At 35.4% G+C, this 23427-nt stretch overlaps 1 protein-coding gene across 1 annotated transcript in view; it reads left to right on the top strand.

The window, feature by feature from the left end:
• Nucleotides 1–23427, top strand: part of TTC27 (tetratricopeptide repeat domain 27) — a 116447-nt gene that overhangs the window by 59955 nt on the left and 33065 nt on the right. The window contains exons 10-11 of the mRNA XM_050315903.1: nt 4920–5033; nt 23091–23186. Of these exons, the coding sequence (XP_050171860.1) occupies nt 4920–5033; nt 23091–23186 (210 nt within the window). The remainder of the gene's footprint in view (nt 1–4919; nt 5034–23090; nt 23187–23427) is intronic.

Here is a 23427-nt window from a genome sequence, read left to right as displayed (position 1 = left end):
TTTCCAGAACTGCAAGAAGTATCTTTTATGAAATGCTATTCTGTTGAAAATACATAGATATAATGTAAGGAAACTTTTCCACAATAATGTAGCATATTTCAGGTTTTTCCATAAGTTGATTCTTTTTAATTTTATTTCATTTTACTTTTTTGGTCACTAGTTTAGGGCTTGGGGAAACTTCCAAAAAACTTCAAATTAAGTAACTTTGACTGAACATGACTTTTAAAAAGAAAACCTTGTTTTATTTATACAGAAATTTAATCAGATTATTTGCATGAGAATAATATGTGGGGAAAAAATCACATCCTCCCTAATCTCATACTAATTTTCTCCTCTTATTCTGAGGATTGAATTCCATAGAAGTTTTGATGTCAGAGGATCCTTTGCTGTTACTTAAAAACAAATTAAACACCTGTAAGTTAAATTTCAGTGGCAGAGTCTTTCGACAGAGATTAACAGATACGTCTCCAAAGTGAGTGCAAGAAGCATTTTCCCTGTTCATACCTCAGTCATATGCTTCCAACTAGGTCTTTTTTTTAATGTACTCACCTGACTACTGTGCACAATATAGAATGTTGAAAAGAAACTATGGTAATTTCTCATTTTACAGAGAAATATAGAACGAGTTTTAAGGTTGCCATTTTGCCTTTGGTTATATTGAAGAAATAAAGTCTTCGTGTTAATTATCTGAATGAATTACTGAAAATCATCATATAAAGATATATGTGCTTATATAAAGCAAGACTAATGATAAATAGACATGAATTAATCCACATAAGTAATTTGACAATCTTAATTATGTATGGCTTTTTGGAAAAGCAAACAACAAAGCTGAAGTATGTTAAGTGAAATGGGTAATAAAAAGACACTAACAAGGGATATTTTTCTTTTTTTTCTCTAAATCCCTCTCTGTTTTCAGTTTGTTTATTTGTAACTTAAAATATGTTAGCAAATAACCTGACACTAATCTAAACTAAAGGTCACATCTTTGGAGGGGATGACAAAGGAACAGAGCAATCCTCAGGGTGCCTCATGCCTGTGCCTTCAATTAAGTAATTTCACCACATCCGGGCGATTTGGCCAATAGGCAGAATAGTTTTGGTTCGTTGATGGACTGATGTGCAAACTCTTGGGAATACCACAACTGGTTGCAATTAAAATTGCTCAGTTTGCAAGTCCACTTCCAAATGGCAGCTCCGTCATAACAATCATAGTTCTTTGCAAGGCTGCTGATAGTTTGTCAGTGAGCAGTCTACAGGAATAGTAGAAAGGGATTAGTGCATAGATTTATAATAAGGAAAAGTTAGAAAATATTCAAATTATTTAGAGCTGCAGTCAACAAGGATCATCTTTACCTGTTCCAGCTTTTCTAGCATGTTAACGCTTCCTGTCTTTATGTCAGAAAGAATTCCTGTAAGAACACCAAGTTTTTTAAATAGCAGATGGAGTAATGCAAAAGAGTCACACTGACTAACCTATATGTTTTATAAATCATGACTGACTGATCTAATCTTATTCATCTACCCTTCAGAAGACTTTGTTTTGGTTTGTGTTCTTGGTTGGACATCATATATTACCGTGGAACCCTTTTCTGTGTGTCCCAAATTTCCTAGGGTTCTTCAGTTAACTTTTCTGTTTGATCTTGAATATGTTACACTCCTGATTTTTTTAAGGTGCAGGCTGCTTTCTCTGTGTGTAGTTTCCTTAAAACCAAACACTGTAGTTTGGTAAGTATCTGTGTGTACATCTGAAATACCAATGGCACAAGTTTTCATGAGGATTCTTGCTACCTTATTCTGAATTTTGTATAGATATAGTAATGAGGATATTATAAATGTATTGTACGATAATTGACTGCTTTGTTATTAAGACTTGCAGCATCATCCTTTTTTCATTTGAATGTTATATGAGGATGATATATTGAATTAAATATACTGGTTTGTGTAATAATTTGGTAATCACCTTTTTTTATACTTTGATATGTTGGGAGAGAATGATATAAAAGATTCTTGTTTGTAGGAAAAAAATGTGGGGAGAAATTAGTTTTCTCATGTGAAAATATTCTATTCTATGCAGAAAATGTTGTGTAATCTTATTTCCTTTCATTTCTTCTCACCCTTCCAATTTCCCTGTGTGTCTTTATTTTATTGTTCTTTCTCTAAAGTAAGAACAAAGATGACTTATGAAGATTCTCAATTGTGGTTTTGTTTTAGAATTATTTTGCTAATTTTCGTAGCTGTCTTTGGTGCAGCATAATGAATTTTCAAGTATGTTGACAAAACTTGCATGATCTTGATTAAATCTTTTTTTTTTTTCCAGATGTTTTATTTTAACTTATGGTCCTATTAATAGAGTCTAGATTTAGCTTCAGGTGAAAATATAAAGCTTTGGGACTTACAAGAAACTATTTACTATCTGGAACAAGTCGACATTTTGAGTAGAAGATTAAAGCTTACTTAATAGTCATGGATACATGTTCTGAAAGTATTTTTTACAGCCCTTAAGTGTAAACTTTTGTGCCCTTAATGCACATATTATTTTGTATCTCTGGTGCTTTAAACATTATAATTAGGCAATGAAAAGGTGAGCATTTTGAGTTCTGGCGCAAGACTGAGCTCAGTATAGATGTAAAATTACAAGTGGTTCTTAAATGAAAACTAGGTCTGCTTCTCGTTGTCCTGTGCAATTGCAGTGCTTTTTTGTATCAATGAAACTGTTGGAGAATTTAAATTTTTCTTCTGTAATTGTACTGCAGGTATACCTTTCACTTTAAAAAGCAGGATTGTTGTTCAAAATAAGACTTGTCATTGCTTCTGCAGAGGAGTGAAATGCAATTATTTCTACTTCTCTTCCACCCTGTTTCTCTTTGCTTTTATGTCCTCTTCATATAACTTTATACACATCTCGTGCAGCATGATTGCTTAAATCACTGTGTAGACAGTGGTGTAGGAGGTGTACATGGAGACAGAGGAGAGGTTTTCCTGAGCCACCTGTTCTCTTGCAGAGCTGGATGGTGTGGAAACAGAACTTTTGTACTATGCCCTCCTTGTGCCAGTTGCTGAGGTGAACGAGAGAGGGCAAGTACTGTGCTGAAAATATCTTTAGGAGCATTATTAGTCAAGCCCTTATTTGTCACTATTCTTCATGAGAGATGTGTTCATTTGCAAAACAAATACTAGTATAGGAGAGAAAGAATTCCCTTTAAATAAAAAATGAAATGACAGAATACCAATAATGGAGAAAATGGGGAAGAGGGTAACCTTTCTCACAAAAGAAACTTTTAAGCTAAAGTAGGCACTATTCAAGTGATTGCCTTAGCAATTCCTTAAGGTGTTTTGTTTAGCAGCTGTGTGGAATGGCTGCCAAAATATAAATTCAGAAACCGGTGTCCTTTGATAGGAATGCCTTACTTGTGTTTGTCTTAAGACCAAACAAAAACAGGTAGCAGACTGAACTTTGAAACAGGAGAGAGAGAGCTCTGAGAACTAGGATTTGTACCAGTTAATAGATTTACTGATCATAATTTGTAAAAGGGCACTTGAAAGTCCACAGAATCTAGAACTGCGATTGTGCTCCCTTAATACTTCCAGGTCCTCGCAATGTAGAGGACAATATGGATGCCTTTGGGTGCTTTTTAATCTAATACTGAGTAGAAGTCAAGAAAGAGTCAGTGCAGGGATTCTTAGTCACAAAGGGGAGGATCAGGTGATGTTGAAGTGTTTGAAGTGTGTTTGGCTGTAAGTGCATTCATACTTCCTTCATTTATGTTTTCATTTGCTGTTGTCTCTCTTCCTATTGTAGTTTGTTGGGAGGGAATTTGGTTTAGATTATTTCTTTCTGCTTCCTTTCCTTTGAAAACACTAGGGAAAAGAAAAACAGATTACAATATGACAGAAATTTGTCAGGCATTTAACACAAACCATGAGCAAAGCATACTTTTCAATGCTTTGGGAGATCTTTGAGAGGAAAGAATAAAACCACTGGGGTTTTTTCTCCAGTCTGCAAATGTCTATAGACAAATATATTTTCTCAGAGAAGATGGATTGTATTTGCAGTGTCAATAAAATTAGCAAGGAAGTTTTCCTGCTGTCTCCATTTTCAGAATGAATATCTAACAGAAAAATGGTATACTGTGTCTAAAACCATACTGGAAAGAATCCAGGCAGTCTGTACATTATTAAAGGATATCAAAACTGTATTGGCTATATGTCTCCTATTGGAGTTTCCTAAAAATCAGTGGTTGGAGACTGGCACTAAGTTCCTGGCATCAGTGCAGGGTGTGTTCCAAGTGAGAAATGAAAATGTTTTTCGGAAAGCTTTTTACCTAGATTATTCCATATTCCTTATACATCTATTAAAATGAAAATTTTTTCCTGTTTTTCTCAAGTCATGGCAAATGCTAGATTAATTAATGTTATTCAGATTCTTAGCAATTTCAGTGTTTTTCATGTGGAAGTGCTGTTAATACAGACATCAGGGCACCCTGCATATGAGGAGGGGCCAAGAGAGAACTAGATTTGTTCGGTCTTGAGAAGTAGGATGCCTGCCACTGTCCAAAACTATCCAATATGCAGGTGTGGAGAAGACTGGGCTGGTCAGCTCAGTATCAAATTCTTTATTTTTCTTTGATTCCTAGTGGCCATTTTAATTTGTGCAGTTTGGTGTATGCACCATATGGGTATGTGTACACACAGTGCTGCAGTAGCTGAGAAGGAAAAACTGGTTCTGAAGGCCACTTTTACCTTGAAAGTAGATTAAGGTAACCTATACAGCCTTCAGTTTGTCTAATACATACTGCAACCACATATTTGACTTTCAGAATAGGAAACATCATTCATGCTTGAGAAACTGTTAAAAACTTTACTGTCTTCAGTGTCTTTTAACATTAAATAATGACAAAATGTTCTTTTTCTCTGCAGTGCTTGCTCTCTCAGCCAAAGTTCTGGGCCATTCAGACATCAGCCTTGCTCCTTCGGACCAAACTTGAGAAAGGAAGTACTCGCAGAATGGAGCGGGCAATGAAGCAGACTCAGGTAAGACTTCTGAGCTGACTTATTATGTGTATATATGTATAGAAAATCTATCTATCTATCTAGATAAAGTGTCTACCTAAAATACATATAAATGTCTATATCTATTTATATATATCTATATATCTAAAATCTGATTTTGTACCTCTAGTTTCTGCCCTCTGATCTGAGGAGTTTGATGTAGATGTTCATGAGTGTAAAGTTGCTATATTGCCATCAAAATTTTTGGTACTTTTTTGCTCAAGTAAATAATCTCTATAAAACACTGAAACTTGTAAATGGTCATTGGTATTGTGAGAACAAGAAAACACGTTTGTGAATAAAGCAGCAATTTCAATTTACCATTTTGATGTGATACTTGATAATTAGTATTTTTATTGCAAGTTTGAGACAATGAATAAATAATCTTGATCCAAACAAAGAGATCGTTTTTCAAATACAAAAAAGAAATGTTAAATTTCTGAAATGTGTTATTTAATCAAATTTATTTTAAAAGTAAATTCTTCAAAAGAAAGATCTGAAGGTTACATCAAGATTTTTTTTTTACCTTCATATTAAGTTTTTTTAGCCATTTGTCATCTTTATGCAGTTAATTCTTGTTGTCACCCATGAACAGTGGGCATTTATGTCCATCAGGCAACAGTCCTGTGGGCTAAACCAACCAGGAACATTTAAAAATTATGATTATGGTGCTATGTGTTTAAATCACAGAAAGTGATGTTTCATTTAAAATCATTATTGATGCATGGATATTTGAAGGAGTGCAGCTTGGATGTGCTGCTGCATTTTTCTTTTGCTGATGAGGACATGAAGTTGCTATACTGGAATTTCCTGTGGTCATTAGAAGACTGTCAAGGAAGCCAGGATTCTAAATCTGGGAGATGTAGCATCTGATGGCACTTGGGAAGTGATCTCAGGATCCTCAATGCCCTAAGCCATAAAACAGTTGGAGTGTCTCCAGTATTTTTGTCTAGCTTGATTAAACCTGAGTACTGGAAATTGTTATGTTATACAGTTTGACAGTCTCATGACAGAAATCTTCACGAAGGGGTTATTTTAGCAAGTACATTTATCTGACTGCAGCTGCAGTAATGCAAAGGATTTGATTACTATGGGTTGTGGCATTTTGGGAGATGACCCCACAGTAGACACAGAATCTGTGGTTTTAAATATTATCTTTAATCTTAGTGTGTTTATGTTTTCTTTCATTAAGTTTTCTAGTCGTTTGAATATAATGACATATTTGTGTTGATTTGATCAAGCTCAGTTTCCAAAAATAGTTCAAAGTTGTTTAAGGATTTGTATGTGCTAAATTAATCAAATAACTTGAATAACTTTCCATTTAAGGTTTTCGTTCCTGAGATCAGATCAGAATTTTTTTATATGGTGGTTTCTAAAAGTTATGAGAAGAAATCAGAGAACACAGAACGAATGATGTTATTTTCATACATAACACAATTTGGGTTTGATATATAATGCTCATGAAGATACTGATATGTAATTTTCATTAAGATGCCAAAGAGTGAGCTCTGCAGCTATTTATCAGTGGAAAATGGATTTCAAAACCATAGAATTGTCATTCAAAATGATTTAATAGTATTTGTTTTATAATTTCGTGTTTACTAGTTCAGGTTGCTGTAGAAAGAGTAAATAAAGATAGATAGCCCTTAAGGGAGGAGGTGTAAATACAATTGTTTGCAATATCAGGTTTTTTAAGGAATTATAAAAATTATTGTAAACCAGCTTGAATAAGGGTAAACTAAATCTTCTTCATTACTTTAGGGTTGTCTGAAAAGTGCATGAGCCATCATAGGCTCATGATGCTGGGACTCTCCTACTCTATTCTACTGTAGTTCTCCTTCCTTTCTGCATTTCTACCCTTACCTGCTTCTATGGCGGGTCTGAAGCTGATAAGCATCTTTTAATCACTGAGCAGACATATGGTGCTTTTCAGCCCTAAAGCAAGCCAAGGTTTTTCAAAGAAAGCTTTTTTTTTTGGTGGGATTTGTTATATTTACTTAATTACTTGAAAACAATTGCAACTGCTTTTGAAATGAGGACATACTGGTTGAATCTAGGTGCCACACTCCAAATATTAAATATATCCCTACTTGATGCCAAAGGGTTTTTATAAAACTTTTGTAAGTAATTTTTTTCTAATTGGAAATTTTCCAAAGGAATTGGTATGATCATTTTCAACCATTTTTTCTGATTACTCTAAAAATCTGAACTACAGATAGTGTAGTCTTTGGAACAGTTTTTAAAACGATCATTCTGGGTACTCTGGAATGTACTTCAGCTAGTAGCTAACTGCAAGTGAGGAGGAGATACGTTTTTTCTTAACTTTTTCTGGATGCTACTGGTTGTCTCTGTCCAGTTTTTGCTTAAATGAGGTTTGGATCCACAAAAATAAGGTTAAAAGATTTCTAAAGCCAGTAGTTTTTTCAACTATTTTTCTAAGAAAAGGAAACAGCATTTGAAAGCTAAAACAGTTATTTTACATTCCACTAGAATATTTAATCATGACCAGTATAACATATAGGGAAGTCTGGACCAAGGTACTGCCAACTAAAATGTGTCTCTGGATACAGTATGATTTTTTTCAGGGTCGGGTGATTGGTTTTTTTTCCATTTGGGTCTAGGTGAAAGAGAGTGAGAAGTACTAGGGTGGAAAGAAAGTGGTGGGGAGGGAGAAAACAGGAACAAATAGGAATAGTTTTTTGATAAATAGCTCTCCGCATAACCAGAAACTTGCTATTTCTCCATCAGTTTTGGGATCTTCACCTACCTCTTATTGTAAGAAAGTAATTCAGAAACTATTAATGCTGGAAAATGGATTGGAATAAGCTGTTAAGCCACAGATCACTGCTGAAAGTGCAGTCAGAGCTCAAGTAACAGAATGGGGGAGAAAAAAGGAATTTTGAGTGGTCAAGGAGCTATGAAAAAATGAGAACAGTGAGGGCTTATGAAAAAAAAAATCACAACCGAACAAAACAGTTTAAAACACAAAGGACAGCATCCCACTGTAGTTTCTTGATACATGAAACTAGTTTACTCTTCCATTTCAGTGTATTTTAAAATATTAAGAAAGGAGCAAAATAAATTAAAATGCCATGCTTTGTACGAAGAAGGGGGGTGGGGGTAAGAAAAAGAGCATCATTTACTGCTGGATTGGACCAACAGTGAAAGAAATGAGGCTGCCATGTGCCTGCTATGCCAGTAGCTGGCTCAGGCTTATCCTATAGTGACTTGCTGCAGCTTGGTGTGGGTGGTGACACTGGCTACCTCTGGGCTTGCAGCTTTTATCAGCTTGTTATGTGCCCCTTTCCCAACTGTATTTTGTGCTGCTCGTTACACCTGGTGACAGCATGCCTGCAAGCTGATCTCTTGGCTTTCCTACACGTCCTACAACACATGCAGTATTTCATATGGTTCTTTCTTGCTTGCTTTTCTTGGCAGTAAAGGAATTTGCCTGTTGGGGCAGAGAAATGTGTCTTGAAAAGGGTGTTTTAATAAGACTTCAGGAGAGCTGGGAGCAGACTAGCAATATTATAGGCTAATCATTATGTCTAAGATTGAAAGGTCACATGAGATCTTGTTTTATATCCTTAGTCATACACAGATGTATGTGGTTGGGAATTCTGTCAACTGCCCTGTAATTTTCACTTAAATAATACTTCAGAGTGTCATTTTCTCCAGCAACTAATGTTTTTCTGTGTGTATGAAAAAGGGAAATGTTTGAGGTTTTTTTTTGTTTAAATTGTTCTTACTATAGAAACATGCTAGTTGGTATTCAGTTCTTTCAAATCTGAACAAATTATGTATGTCTGTATGAAGAAAAGGCTAATACAGATCTGACAGAACTGGTATCTGGAGCTCTATGAGCTTGAATGCATCTTTGCTGTTTTGTTATTTTCACATTGATGGTCTTTAAATGGTTATGCAAGAAAGTTATGTCATTTATCATAGAAAAATATCCTTTTTATTTTCAAAGCTGAACTGTCACCTCCTTGCCAAATTGCTCCCTCTGCTTTTCTTGATTTGGCGGCTGTTCTACACTGGATAAATTCAACATTTAAAGGAAGAGTTCAAAAAAGAGAGGGAAGCAGTCTTCCTCCCAAAAGGCTGATCTAGAGAGGTGTGAGGCTAACAGATTTTCTCCACTGCTTTTGCTTCTCAAGTCATATATCTTTCTGATCAGACCTCTCAAGACCATAGTTGGAGCAACAGAGACACATAGCACAACCAAGGGAATGACAGTGTCTCTCTTTCAATTAAACTGTTAGATCTCTGTACTAGGAGTTCCTGTTTTTGTTCTTAACCTCCTCTTGTATTTTAGAAGTACATTAAGTAAGATTTTAGTAGTTGCTTTTAGTTGTGGATGGAATGGGAGAGAGCAGGAAGGAGAAGAAAAATTAATTGCTAGTAAATATTTTTCACATGAAGTTGAAAGTTTTAGTGGAAAATTACTGGGATCTGAGATACACTGGAGAACTGAAAGAGATTTAACTGACTTCCTTCAGGAGGGTAGTAAGTGGAAGACAGCCCTCTTATATCCTGTAGAGATCCTGCACTGGTATCCCAATAGTTCTCATCTATTATGAATTCTATTTATTATTAGAACACATGTTCCAAAAGGTGTTTAAAAAGAGGAAAAAAGCCAGGTGTCTTATGAAACCATTCTTTAATGAATTCTACACAAGATCACAAGGTCTCCAGAACCCTGAAAATAAACCTTATTACTTCGGAAAGCAATCTCCAGAGAGAGTGACCTCTTGGTGATAGTTATTATTTCAGTCCCAAGACACACATTTCCAGAACGTATTTCATTTTGCTTAAGGAGATGACATATTTGACAGAAGATGTTACATGATACAGCTGAGTCTGGGGATACACTGAACTCATTAGCACACTTCAGAATAATTAATGTGGTGGTGCTTGGCTCCTGTTTTTCTTCCGCTATGCAATTGTGGGGTTTGGAGGGAGAGGAATTGTAGATCCAGTCTGCCAAGAGTTATTCAGGAATAACCAAAATGGTTTTGTACCACTAGTGAAAAAGAGAATATTGAGTAGTTTAATTTTCCAGGTAACAATTTCTGCCTAGGAGTTTTCTATCATGCTCTAGGTTTTGCCGTTTTGGATCAGCACTATTACCTGGTGTGGGGAAAAGAATGAAACCATTCTTTCTGTGCTAAAGTTTCTTCATATTTTCTTGGCTACTACTTTTAAAGTACAAACCTTTTTGCTCATTTGACAATTATGTTCAACACCTGAGCTGTTCCACTTCTACCGTCAATGCACTTTCTAAAAGAAGCCAAAAATACGAAGCCTCCTATTTTTTTCCAAATGTTTCCCATTGAATCTTAGCTCTGAAGGCATTTACTTTTCTCCCTTTAGACTCTCTTCACTCAGTGTTGTGACATTTTGAATGAGGGTGGTAGGAGAATCCTTAAACCATATTGAACAGCACTTTTTTTCATAGACAAAGTGATGACAGTAAGTTGCAAAGAAAAATGTGAGTACCAGGACACAAAAATAACATCGTTCTGCCTAAGCTTTGCCTTGGGAGGCATAAGCTCAAACTTCAATGAACTAAAAAACTTAAATAATAAAGTTCCACATGACATGGAGGACACACTATTCCTACTTATTGCTAAATTGAATAGGTGAAGCTTTACAGCTGTTGATAAATTTGAATAGATGAATCTTTTATGTCATAAATATCATTACAAATCTGGAGATAGGTATCCTGAGGTGAGATGACAAATGATGTTTTGAAATAGCCCCATACTGGTAGACAGTCACACTGTCCAGCGCATATGCCAAGCACGACAAACTAGACTCTGCCTTATCTCAAGGCACTTATCTGTTCCTCCTGTATTGTAGTTCAACTTGAACTTGACAGTGATCGCTGTTCTTTTTTATTTCTTTCTCCATTCTTGTCCTTACTTCCCCCTTTAGTGGAAAAACGGAAAACAAAGTTGATGCAAGAAATCTTTGGATCTATTTTTCGGCATTGACTGCTGTTGTGCTTTCCCCAAAACCAAACTGATTTGGTAACTATAAAAGTGTGTAATCAGAGCAACTTGGAACTTAAATCCAGCTTACTATTTTGAAGTATATGCAGTTCCTCTGCAGGGTTTGCACCCTGTGCAAATTGGTTTGTGACTATTGTTCACCAGTGGCAGTGTCAAAGCTAGCTAACTGGCTACAGACAGGGAACCTGCAGCTGTACAAGATGCAGTTGTCCTCCATGGGGGAGTCCCCGCATGTGTGATTGCATGAAATGTGTGTCTACTGGTTTGGAGTAGATGGATGCAACTGTATTGATGGAGCTGTGACAAAGATGTCATGTTATCTGATAGGCAAGGAGGAACCTTCAGTGCAAATATCTTTGGGAGAGGGACTACAACTACTTCTCCTGGTCCTAACTTCTATAAAGACACTGTTTAAAGCTAAGATCAGCCAGGTATATTTGGCATTTGAGACAGAAGAGTTAGAAAGACTGATGCTGCACTGCAAATAAATAACCTGCAGGCATACCAAAAAGGGGGATGATGCATGTATGAAAATGGGAATGTTCTTTCCCCAAAAGCCAGATAGTCTAGCCTGTATATGAAGTAATTTTTAATGTAGAGCTATTATGTTGAATTGATGGATGATACCAATATTCTTGCTTTTGCAACAGAAAGTGAGTGGTCGTGGTTTAAATCCATCCTTTACAAGTAAGCTTGTAAATCTAGCTTCTACAGACTTTAGAGTGAGTTCTGCTTAAACCTTTTGAAAAATCATAAAAGTAACCATCAACAGGTGAAACAGCTTCTTCTTTGAAAACAAAAACATTCAAGAAGGTACACTTGCTTGATAAGGATAATGCAATAACTGTGAAATTTTATTTCATATAGGTAATATTAAGTAAAAAATAAGTGTTATTGTCATAAAGATCGTAAAATATACCTAGTACTTTTCTGAAGATGTTGTCTTCTCTAAGTGGAGGCTTAAGTCATTAACAGGTTTTAACACTGAAACCCATATCCTAAGTATTGGCACTCAGTAACTTTGGGTTCAATATTTGTCCTGAAGGGTAAGCTCATAATTTGGGAAGTCAATAACACTATTAGAGACCTCATTTGTTTTACCCTGCTTCTTTAGGTGGTAGTGCTTGATAAAACATTCCAGAGGGCAGCTGCATTGGGATGCTCTGAATTGCCTGGTACACTGCTTGGCTCTCAGTTTCAAACAAAAAGGGAATATTATGTAAGGCACTTATGAATCCAGTTATCTTCTACTCGTGACCTTGACCTCTTTTGTGCTAATTTTAATATCAAAGTGCTTCATATTTCATTAGGGATTGTTGGACTCATTTCCTCTTGTACGCTTTTCTTCCCCACCCAGCTGCAAAAGCCCTGTTATAAGGAAATTGAAGCTTTTTTTAGTAAAATTATTCTGACAACCTAAGTGAATATTTGTTTCTTAGTTGTTTTCAAAGTGAAATATACATTTGCGGTACCTGATATAATAAACATCCACTTTAAGAATCTACTTTGTCACTCATTTTAGAAAAAATACAGACGTGCACTGTTTCAGTACATTAATCAACTTCTCCCCCAGCATACTTCCTTAAAACTGTCAACATCATCTTGCATCTTAAAAATTCACCTTGAGTTATGCAAAAACTAAGTATTATTAGTAGTCCAGTACCTCGGATTCTTTTGTGTAGATGCCTTACAAATTTTTCCTGTCATCAAAGAGATTGTATAATTGAAACCAGTGCATTAGATTCACTACCAACCAAACAAGTGAAACAAACAAAACCCCGCCAAAATTATTTGCTGATCGAAATAGTATTAAAGTTTGTTAATTGAAATTGCATAAATTTATAATGGTTCTCTCTGGTTAATTATGCTTCACCTTTGATGACACAAATCTGTATGCATATTTTGTTTGATAAGGGTAGCAGTCTGTTAAAATACAGAAACTACTCCATAAAATGACCTTTTTGAAAGCTGAATTAAGACAAAGAGAATGAATTTCGCATTCTTTTCACATTTTAATAATTTTCCAGACCAATAAAAATACATGCAGAGCAAGCATAAAATGCCCTCATCATGATAGTTTTGCAGTTATCATTCAGTAGTGGTAATCAGTTTATTACAGGAAAGAAATTAAATCAGTTAAATGAAACAAAGGATTTCTCTTTGTCATCTGTTTTCTCCAAGGAATCCTGCCCTGCAAAACCTACCAAATGCATGAGTTTTCCAACATGTTGAAAAGGCACTAAATGCATTGATTATTGTAGTTCAAGAAGTTCCAAGGCCATGATGAACTGTCCTGCAAAACACAGAGGATGAATTCAGGCCTGAAATGTAGTATGCATGTAGTGGATAGCACCTTCTTATTTAATGAAATGAAGTTAAGATGTCCAAAAACAATTGCTGGGAAGTAGTACAGTAACAATGAGACAAGTGTTATTGATAGAAGTGTTTATGTCTGTGTGTTTTTTAATATCTTGAAAGTGATCCAGCATTGTTCTGAAAAATGCTTCCATTAGAAGGTATTTTAGCACTGCTTTAACCGTTGCAGGAAATGAGACTGGAAACTGCTTTTAGTTTTAAAAGTATTAAAAGTGAATGAATACGGAAATGGTGGTTCTCTAATATTTGCAAAAGTTGGAAAAGGTAATAAGTCAAAGCCAGCTTTGATTGTATCATTTACAAAAATATGAACTAATTCCAAAAATGAAAATGTTCATGCTTCGAAATTTGTTTGTGATGCTGCAGTGGGGAGTGAGGACTGCTATTTCTGATAGATCAGGTCAGTCAGGTGGTTAAAAAATTATATTTATTATCATGACTGTTGTGGTTTCTGAATGTTCAGAGGTAGAAAATTTTGAGAATCCACTATGTAAATAATCAGTTGATTAGAAACTTGTACTAGAGACAAATTTTGCTATAGTGTGTGCTGGATGTAGGAGAACTGATTGTTCCAACCTAATTCAACTAATTTAGTTCTTGTTCCAGTTACGAATTCAGGGATATATTTACCTTCTGAACTTTCCAAAATGATTTAAGGGCCACTGATGCAAACAATCACTTGGATTGGTGTATGGAGAGTTCTATAATGATATGATATTGGCTCTTTTCAGTATTTCCATTTGCTTTTGCAGTTATCCAGTTTCTTCATAGTGTTACTGTCTGTTGGAATATTGTAAATGATAGTGCTGTGGTTTTGTGATAAGACTTGAGCATTCTGACATATGTGGAGATGTTTTTGTAAGCAATATGACCTACCATGCCTGAACTAGATTTTTAAATGGCATAAATATTATTGTTTGTAGCTGTTATGCACATTGACGTGCTATACCTGCCCATTTTTCCAAATACTGATCTGTGCAAACATTGAAGTTGCCTAGAAATAGAAACATGCATTAAATGATTCTACCACAGAACATTTCTGCTTTTTTTCCATTTTCCTCTGTGTAAGATGCACGCAAGCTGAGGCCATTAATAATGTTGCAAGTTCAGACACTTAAAAGGTCTAAAATGCCAAATCATATTGTGATCTTAAACTATTTCAGCAGCTCCCAAACTACATCTTGCCATTTCCTCTGATCTGAACTCTGCCTTATTCCCTCTGGTTCTCCATGAAGGGGTGCAGGCTGAGGATTGAATGAATGGCCAGAGCCCAGCAGGAATTAGGTGGTGGCAGCTGCCGGTGGAAGAGTTAATTTGTCCTTCAGTACTCTCCCTCTGGCTCAGATTAGAGTACTTCAAATAATTCAGGGTGGCTGAAAGCAAAGTGCTGTTGCTTTGGCAGCAGGCTGCTACCTCCTCCTGAAGATCTGCAAGAAAATTGCCCCCAGTGCAAGATTGGTACTATTAGAACTTGCAGCTGATTGTCCTCAATTAAGTAATTGAAGACTGTTAACATATTAAATGATGTACATGTTGCACTGATGTCCCTTTGTTTCTACAGCCCCTGGTTTTGTTGGGCAAGGTTTTTAGTATGCTGAGTCCAGTCCTTCTGCGAAGAAGCAGAAGATCCTTTGTTGTCCAGTCTCTGTCTCTCAACCTGTTTGGTGTGAGTGATGAGCACAGACCATAAAACTTTGTCCAGCTGAATGAAAATTTTATTTTGGTCTTTTTTTTTTTAATTGGCTGTGTACCAAACATGCTACACCAAATACTGCTATGTAATTGTGAAAAGAATTGTGGTTTTGTGGATTCCTCCTTTTTTAAGAGAAAACTGAGTCTTCAGGGTAGCTTGATACGCTTCTATTTTAATATGTCACACAATCAGGCATGGAATATTTAATGCATTTAGAGTGTTTTCATTTTCACTGGAAGCTGAACTGATTTCAAACCAGTTGTTGCTGAAGATGTTTATTTTTTCTCTTTGGTGAGTAGATCAATCATTAACAAAGTATGATAAGGGGGACCATTTGTTTTTCCCTGATGTATTGAGAGCTTTCCAGGAACACGTGAAGAATTGGATTGGATGTCTTTCAAGAAAATACATATATTGAAAACAGACTTCTTTATATGTGACTGCCTTTCTTTGGGATAGCTAAAGTTTAAACACTTTGCCCGTGTGTCATATTTCTAATGGACTTACCATCATACACTGTATGGTTGCTGGGTCAGGCTCAGCTACTGGAAGAATGTGTATTTCCTGCCAAGTAATTTTTCAACAGAAACTACTGGGTATCAGGCAAGGTTTCACTGTATAGGGAAGCTATTCTTAGGAAAAAGATATTTTTTTTGTGAGAAAACAATGGGTGTCCCAAGATGTTATCTGAGACACTCTGATTCAATTCAGGACAAAAGTAACTTAACTTCTCCATCTTTTCTCTTCATAATCCTTTCCCCTTCACTGAATAATTAAAGGTATTCTTGAGATTTTTCAACTGTATGAAAATATTTGAAAAACAGGTATCAGTAAAAGAGGACTTTGCAGGTGTAAAAAAAGTGAAGCATCCTGACATCTTTGCAATTCTTGTGTTCCAGGCACTCTGTAACCCTTCATTTGCAATACAGATTAGGAAGTCAGTGCTATACAACACTGTCGACTTACCTTAAACAAATTTTAAGCCACTTGTTAGTTCTTAGGGAACAGTGTGATACATGGTCCTCTAGTTGGTTTAAGTGCACACGCCATTTGAGATCAATCCTAACAAGCAATAATTTGATTGGAAGAAAGACTGAAAGGGAGATTTTGCAAAGGGAGCAAAAACACAAGTCTTCAAGGCTACAAAATTTTAATGAACCCAAGACTTGTATTTTAATGAGGTGTAAAAAAGAGGGTAAGATTCTTGTCCTTTTAAACACCAAACTTCTGCAGAGTTCTCACAGAACATTTTTATCCTCCTGAGAATGTGAATAATGTAAAATCTCCAGTAAGTAGAACTCTTCATCTTTGCAAAATGGTCTCTTTGAGTTTCCAAGAATCAGAAGTCATAGTTTACAATAGTGATCACTGTAATAAATTTTCCTCAAGTATTTAATGTCATAATTTCCCTTTGAAAATTAGATAAATGAGTGGGAGGTTTCTTCTTGATGTTGAAATACATCCTTGCTTAATAGTTTTTGTTATGTGTTTGGATGCCTTAATTCTTGACTATTCAGAGATTTTCATCATTTAACAGAAATATCTAATCTATTTAAAAGGATAGCTCATTATTTCCTTTAAGTCATTTTACTTTCCAAGCAACAAAGTCCTGTCTGAAATGTCAAAGTGCTGTTCTGAATAATGGTTGAATGTAATATGTCCGAATGAACTGAGTTTATATCTATTTCTCTGATGATAAATTTGACAATCGATAATACAATCACTATTTGGTCATAATCACTGTCACGAGGTTTAGGCTAGACCAGATATTGTTCTCTCCCATTAAGCAAAACTTCACTGCATTGTTATATGAAAGCTGTTTTTATTGTTTCATAGTTTCTGGCATTGCTTCACTGGTAGTTTAAGTATTTTGACCATTGGATTTTAGAGGTCTGCGTGTGCCTCGGTTGCTCCCGGTGGTCTTGGTTGCAGGAGCTCTTGGTTTGACAAGGAGCTGATGAAACAAGATTGTTGCTTGAAACATAAAGATGGGGAGGTTTACGCTTTTTTTAAAGTAAGATTACCAAACGAGTGTAACTGAAGATCTAATTACATATCCAAAAGGTACTAAAATCATTATAGTACTTTAGAAAAGCTTGGAATATCTGATCTAATTCACAAGAAAGAAAATTTGGAAAATCCTAACTATTCTGCATATTTAATTATCTGTATTTGTCACCTGTTTCCTTTTATGTATACAGTTTCTGAATTTTAGACACTGTTTGTATATGTCTTCTTCAGGAATAATGCAGTTTTTATTTGTAATTTTCTGTATTTATGTATTTCTGAGTATACTATTGCAGAACAAGGCCATGACAGTTCCTGTCGTAATACATCCCAAAGGAACTTGAACTATGGTACTTTCTTGTGCAGCATTTTTCAGGCTTTAATGTTATAAAATGTAATGTGGCAGAGGACAATTTAAAAAATAATAAAGCTAATTAATGCTTTGAAACTTCAAGAATTATTTAGGTTTTCTGTTAGACAATTATTTTAATATCACAGCCTTCAGAAGTAAATATTGTAAAGCATTTAGAATTAAGTCTTAAGCTGTGTGAAAGTTGGAATTAATTTAACAATGAATCTCTGGAAGTTTTACAGACATCTGTAAGTATTACAGAGTTCACAAGAACTTATTGTTGCATAAACTTTAAAAATGCCCACTTCTTGTTTCATAAATACTAAGCAACAACTAAGTAGATAATGCTAAGTAGAAACTCTATCTGTGAGACCAGGTTCTGTGGTAGGAAGTCAAAGGTGCTTTTTGATTTTTCCCACTAATTTATAATTTTTAAAATAAGCTTATGAATAAAGTAAGAACTTTGTAATTTTACAACCAGAGTTACACATGTAGTTGCGGTTATTTTTACAAAGCTTTCTTCTACGTTGTTCCTGAGTAAATAACATAGGTGAGCTAAGTTCAGTTTGTGTAAAACACCTGCTAAATTCTTAGAAGTCATAGTAATGATGAGACAGCAGGATTGTTTTCCCTACAAGTATATTTATCTCTTGGCCCCCTTGTCTCCAAACATCTTTCTTCCAAGCAGCCAAATAATTCCAACTGTGTCATCGAGCCATCAGGCGCTTCTGTGGCTGACCCGTAAGCCAAGATCCAACCAGGCAGTCCCAAAGCTGGTGTCCTTACTTTGGCACTTAAAATGGTATCTAGGTTGTATAAGTAGCTATAGGAACAGCTAGAATATAAGAGCAGTACAGTTGTGACATCAACTTGCTGCTTACAGATCATACAGATGTCATGTGCAGAAATAGAAGAAGGTCAAGAGAAATGGAAACAGTTATTTAGGCAGAGTGGTTATTCAGGCTGATTTGTGGGATTTTCGGAAGGAGTCTTCAGACTTGGGAGAAATTCAAGAAAAAGGACCTGAGAATGACAAGAGAATTGTGAAAATGTGTCTGGTGTTTCCGTGTTAGAAAAGCCTGAAAGGTACTTTTCCATTCAACCGCTTCTCTCTGCTGGACTTTAAGGTACTAGTTGGGTAGTGCATGCTGGACCATGGCCATAGTGGGAAAGCAGAACACATGGCAGTATAAGTTTCCTTTGGCATAAATCAAGCTAAACCCATGTCAGATATGGTAAAAACAGGTAAGAAGTGGAGCATCTTAAAGGTGTTAGAGGAGAGCAAGAGCAGAACAAGATAATGCCACAGTCACCATGTTGGCTGAGATAGGTGATAGAGAAACAGTGTGGTTTATGGCTGTTGTGAGCTTTCATGTGGAAAGGACGCTTTGGTGGGCAATCTCCACTGGAGTCCCAGAGCTATTAGCTAGGGATTGGTTCTGGCAGGCTGACAATATCTCTAGACTGGGAAGCAGAAGACTAGAAAAAACCTGTCTAATCATCCTGCCTATAAAATCACAAATCAAGAGGATATCAAGTATACCAGGAGAAATCAAAGGGTGTGAGGGAATATAATATGCTAACAAGGGTATAGATAGTGGTACTGGTAAATGCATAGCAAGTAATCAGATAATACTGAAATAGTAAAATGTTTTTAAATAGGGTGTGGTTGGTGGGAAACATCTGGACACCTGGTTAGCTGTGGGATAAGACAGGAAAACAAAATAAACAAACTACGGTGATTGACACTGTCTCTGAAACAAGCTGTTGTGCAGATGAAAGAAATGTGATGGAAGACTTGTGACTGGAACACTAAAACTGGAAATATCCTTGCTGGAAAACATAGATAAAGGGAAAATTGGTGCAGTCACACTGTGTATTACTGATATGAAAACCTGGGAGGAAGTGAGTTGAAATAACATGAATAAAATGCTGTCTGTAAGTCAAGACTGTTTTGAGGAAGATGTTTTATTGGGGCCAGCAATATTAGGTTTGGATGTGAGTAGGCCTATCTTCAGTGGTTTTGAGGTGAGAGATCTAGATGAAATTAAATAGTTGCTGCACAAGCAAAGGTGTTATGCTGTTTCCAGGAAGTTTTGGATAAGTAATTAGTATCTTGCTCTTTTCAAAAACAGGTGTTTGGGGCTTTTTTTGTTTGGTTTAGGGATGAATTTTTCCCTAAATAAGCTTGAATCAAGATCCTTCAAGTGAAATGTATGGGAAAAAATGTTTGCATATAGTTACAGTTTTACATAGTAAGGGGTGTTTTTTAAATAATTAAACTGTTTCATTGGGAATAAACATATTAAAAACAGAAAGAAGGATGTGAAGGTCTGCCATTTATTTACCTCAGATGCAAAAGGGACTTGAAGACTACATTTTAACAAACGGGGCAAAATCTTGTGGGAGGGACTTCAGACCAGTTGGATGAATAACAAATTTAAAAGCTGTACTGTAAGTAGGTTGAAAAATCAAATGGCATTATGTCATAGAAAATGGCAACTCTGAGAAACCTCAAGGCTATAATAGTATTTTCAGAGATTAAATACAGAGAAAGGGCCTGGATAAAAAGGGGGAAAAAAAGTTCTAACTCTGTCAGCCACTGAAAATAGGAATGGTAAAAACTGTGGAGAGGATGAAGAGACTGAAATTTAGTCAGACTCAAAAATCAAAGCTGATATTTTATCATCAGGTCCCCTTAGTGATGTTACACGTATGTTGAACATAGAAGTAGGGATGTACAGTGGGAATGAATGTATGGAAATGACATCCAGGGTGGGAAAAATCCTTTACAAACTTCATGTACCTTAATCATAAACTTTACCCAGCTGAGTTGGATTAGGAAAATGGTTAGACTGAGGTTGATTAGTAAAGTAATGAAAATACTAATGTGATCATTTCAAACTAACATCCCAAATAGGCAGTACGTATTGTACTACTTAATCTCTTGACAGAGTATGAGGTGGGGAGAATGAATTATAGTTTCAAGAATGACTTTTCATGTGGCAATAATGTGGTCTTTGCTAACGACATAAAACTATCTGGATTTGTTGTTTCCAGACTGGATTAGTTGTATCTCTGTTCTGGGATTTTTTACTTAAGGACTCGTTATCTCTGACAGCTCAAGCCTTGGGAAAGGAGTGTGTTACATGGTGGGAGAGAGACCTGTAACGTTTAATGTTTTTAAATGTTGCATATGGAAGAACTCATATATCATTTAGAGTTGGGGATTTTATTTAGTTTCTGCTGTATTTCTTTTTAACCACTTTCAAGGCAGGAATTTGAGTCTCAAGTTAAACTAAGGCACAAAATCTGATGTCTGACTGTGTCGCACATATTTTGTGTTTACATAGCGTTTTTATTGCATGATATTTATGTTGAAGGTTATTATTGAAATAGATTGCTCACTTGGCAGTGCTCTCTTTTTGATTGTGTTGATTGTTGATTTATTGTTCTGTGATTAGATGTTAACTGTGCGATAATGTTATGGTTCTCATTTTCTTGCCACTATCCAACCCAAATTTTACTTCCTCAATCATAATTCAGAAACATAGGATTCAGTTTTTTAATAACTTGTTTTCTGTACTTCATTAGTAGGGTGAACTATGAGGGCTTTTTTTTTAACCTGCTAGAGAGTGCATAAACCATGGATTTTAATGGCTTCTAAATTCATTACCACTTACTCTTTTTAAGGAATGTGTAATATTCATACATTCTACCTACATTTTCAGTTTTTGCTAGAACACTGAACAGAGTACTTATTTTGGGAAGAGGGAGAATTCTACTTGTTAAGTCATATTCTCCTACAACTTGTCACTTACATAAGGCTTTTCTGCTTGGGAAATGTAAAAAAGGTATGGCCACAAGTTTTCCAATAAAATACGTTGCTTTTGAAAAAATAGTTTTCTTTGGATTTCAGTTTTTCTTTTGCAACAATAGAAATTTTAAAGGAGTGGGGGCAAAAAGCGAAAACAAGAACAAAACATTCTTCTGGTCTCATAAAATAATTACCCAAGGAATTGGATGATTTTTCAGTTTCATTTTTGTTGCAACAGAGTATAGAAAAATGTTCTTCTGCATAGCACTAGAACATTTCAGCAGAACTAAACCATCAAAATATGATTTTTTATGTAGCTTGTATTCAAGTGAAGTCTGTAAATAAATAATATTACTTAAAAAGTTTCATTTTAATCCAACTCCTTTTGGATTGCCTGAAACCATGTAAAAGAATGCGATTTTATTTGTCTGTCTCTTTCCTTAGCAAAAATACACCTTAGTCATTTTCTTGCCATAGATTTCTGGATAATCTCTAGGAACAGGTCTCTGGAGATAACTTTATGAAAAACAGTGTGAATAAGATTGAATATTTGAAATACTAGTAGTTAAAATTGGGAGGTTAAGCATGGATTTAAAACCTCAATTATTGGTGCCTGTTGTGATTTTTTTTCTTATTAAAAGAATGAAGCCACTTAGTAAATCCCATAAATATCAATAGCAGTTACAAGATGCTTAGCAGTTTAAATCACATAATTGATTTTATACAGCTATCATTAGCGTTATTAATATAGATTGGGTAGCCAACAGTTGAATTTAGAAAGAGAGAGAGAGAGAGAAGTGATCCTATCCATTTTTTCCTTTTGCTTGGGAATCTTTCCATTCACTTACGGAAAGCTGAGAGTTCTGACAACCTGTCTAGCTCCTTCTGTAAGTCTTCGACTGAGTTATAAGCAAGTCTTTGATAAGTGAATCATGTGAAAGCAAGTAGCTTAATATTCTTTTGTTTATACCTCTGGCCTTATATTTGCTAGTTTAGTGATGACTGGCATTTGAAGAGAGTTTCTCTCTTACCTTAAAATTTCCAACTAACTTTCTGGCTATAGCCTCCTTTGATACTGTATTTTTCTTGCTAATTGAATTTTGATTTTAAATAACTTCATGGTGGGTTTTGAGAGAAAAACTAAGTGGTGCAATTTTGCTATGTGAAAGTTAGCATTCTCTTTCAAAGGGCTTCAGAACAAAACATTTCAACAATCCAAGCTCCACCAAAAGAAAAATAAATAGCCTGAATTGAATTGTATGCCAAGTCACAATAATTTATTCTGTATTAGGACTGTGTTTCCAAACCCATGGTCCACTGTAATATGTTTGTCTTTTTAATAAGAAATGTCATGCCTAAAGTACATCAATTCTATCTTAGGGGAAAACTAGCTAAAGGATTGAAATGCATTAGGCAAAGTCACTTTAATATATGATGCAGTTTAACTCTGCAAGTATTTGCTTGACATTGTAAATTTGATTCTTATTCCCGTTACATGCACTTTGAAATCGGAATATCTTCAAAGCTTTTTTTTATTTATTATTGCCTGTGATAAAGGGTATTTACATAAATGTTTACTATATTTTCTTACGTGGGATAGTAAAAAGGCTTGTAGCATATTATGGTGGAAGTTTACTGGCATTTAGTGTTATCTTGATTATGATTTCTCCAGTATGTAAAGATTGCCTAAAATTTGTAATGCTTTGAATTTATAGGATTTTTTTAGGTTGATTAAATCTAAGTAAAGACTAAATCAGGATATACTTTGCATTTACAGGCACTTGCAGACCAGTTTGAAAATGCAAGTACATCGGTGTCTGAACGCATGAAGATTTTCTACTGTTGTCAAGTGCCTCCACGTTGGGCCATACAGGTGTGAAACAATCCCATTTCAAGCTTTTCTTAAAAGTCTGTAGTGCTTATTTTTGATACTGCATCACTTCAAAGTCAAGAGAGTGTGATATGACCTTAAGCTGAAACGCTGCAGAAATAAAGATGTAACCTAACCCACACCAGGTTTTTCTGGAGAGAAATCAAGTTCTACAGTGTTTTGCTTTCAGATGTGTTCTGTCATGCACAGAAGTAATTGCTTGTTAGTGCAATTCTTCTTTACT

The sequence above is a fragment of the Myiozetetes cayanensis genome, unplaced genomic scaffold, assembly GCF_022539395.1.
Source record: "Myiozetetes cayanensis isolate MyiCay16 unplaced genomic scaffold, myiCay2020 scf2-11, whole genome shotgun sequence".
Classification (NCBI taxonomy): Eukaryota; Metazoa; Chordata; class Aves; order Passeriformes; family Tyrannidae; genus Myiozetetes; species Myiozetetes cayanensis.
The sequence above is the reverse complement of the archived record's forward strand: the minus strand, read 5'-3'. Positions and strand labels throughout refer to the sequence as shown.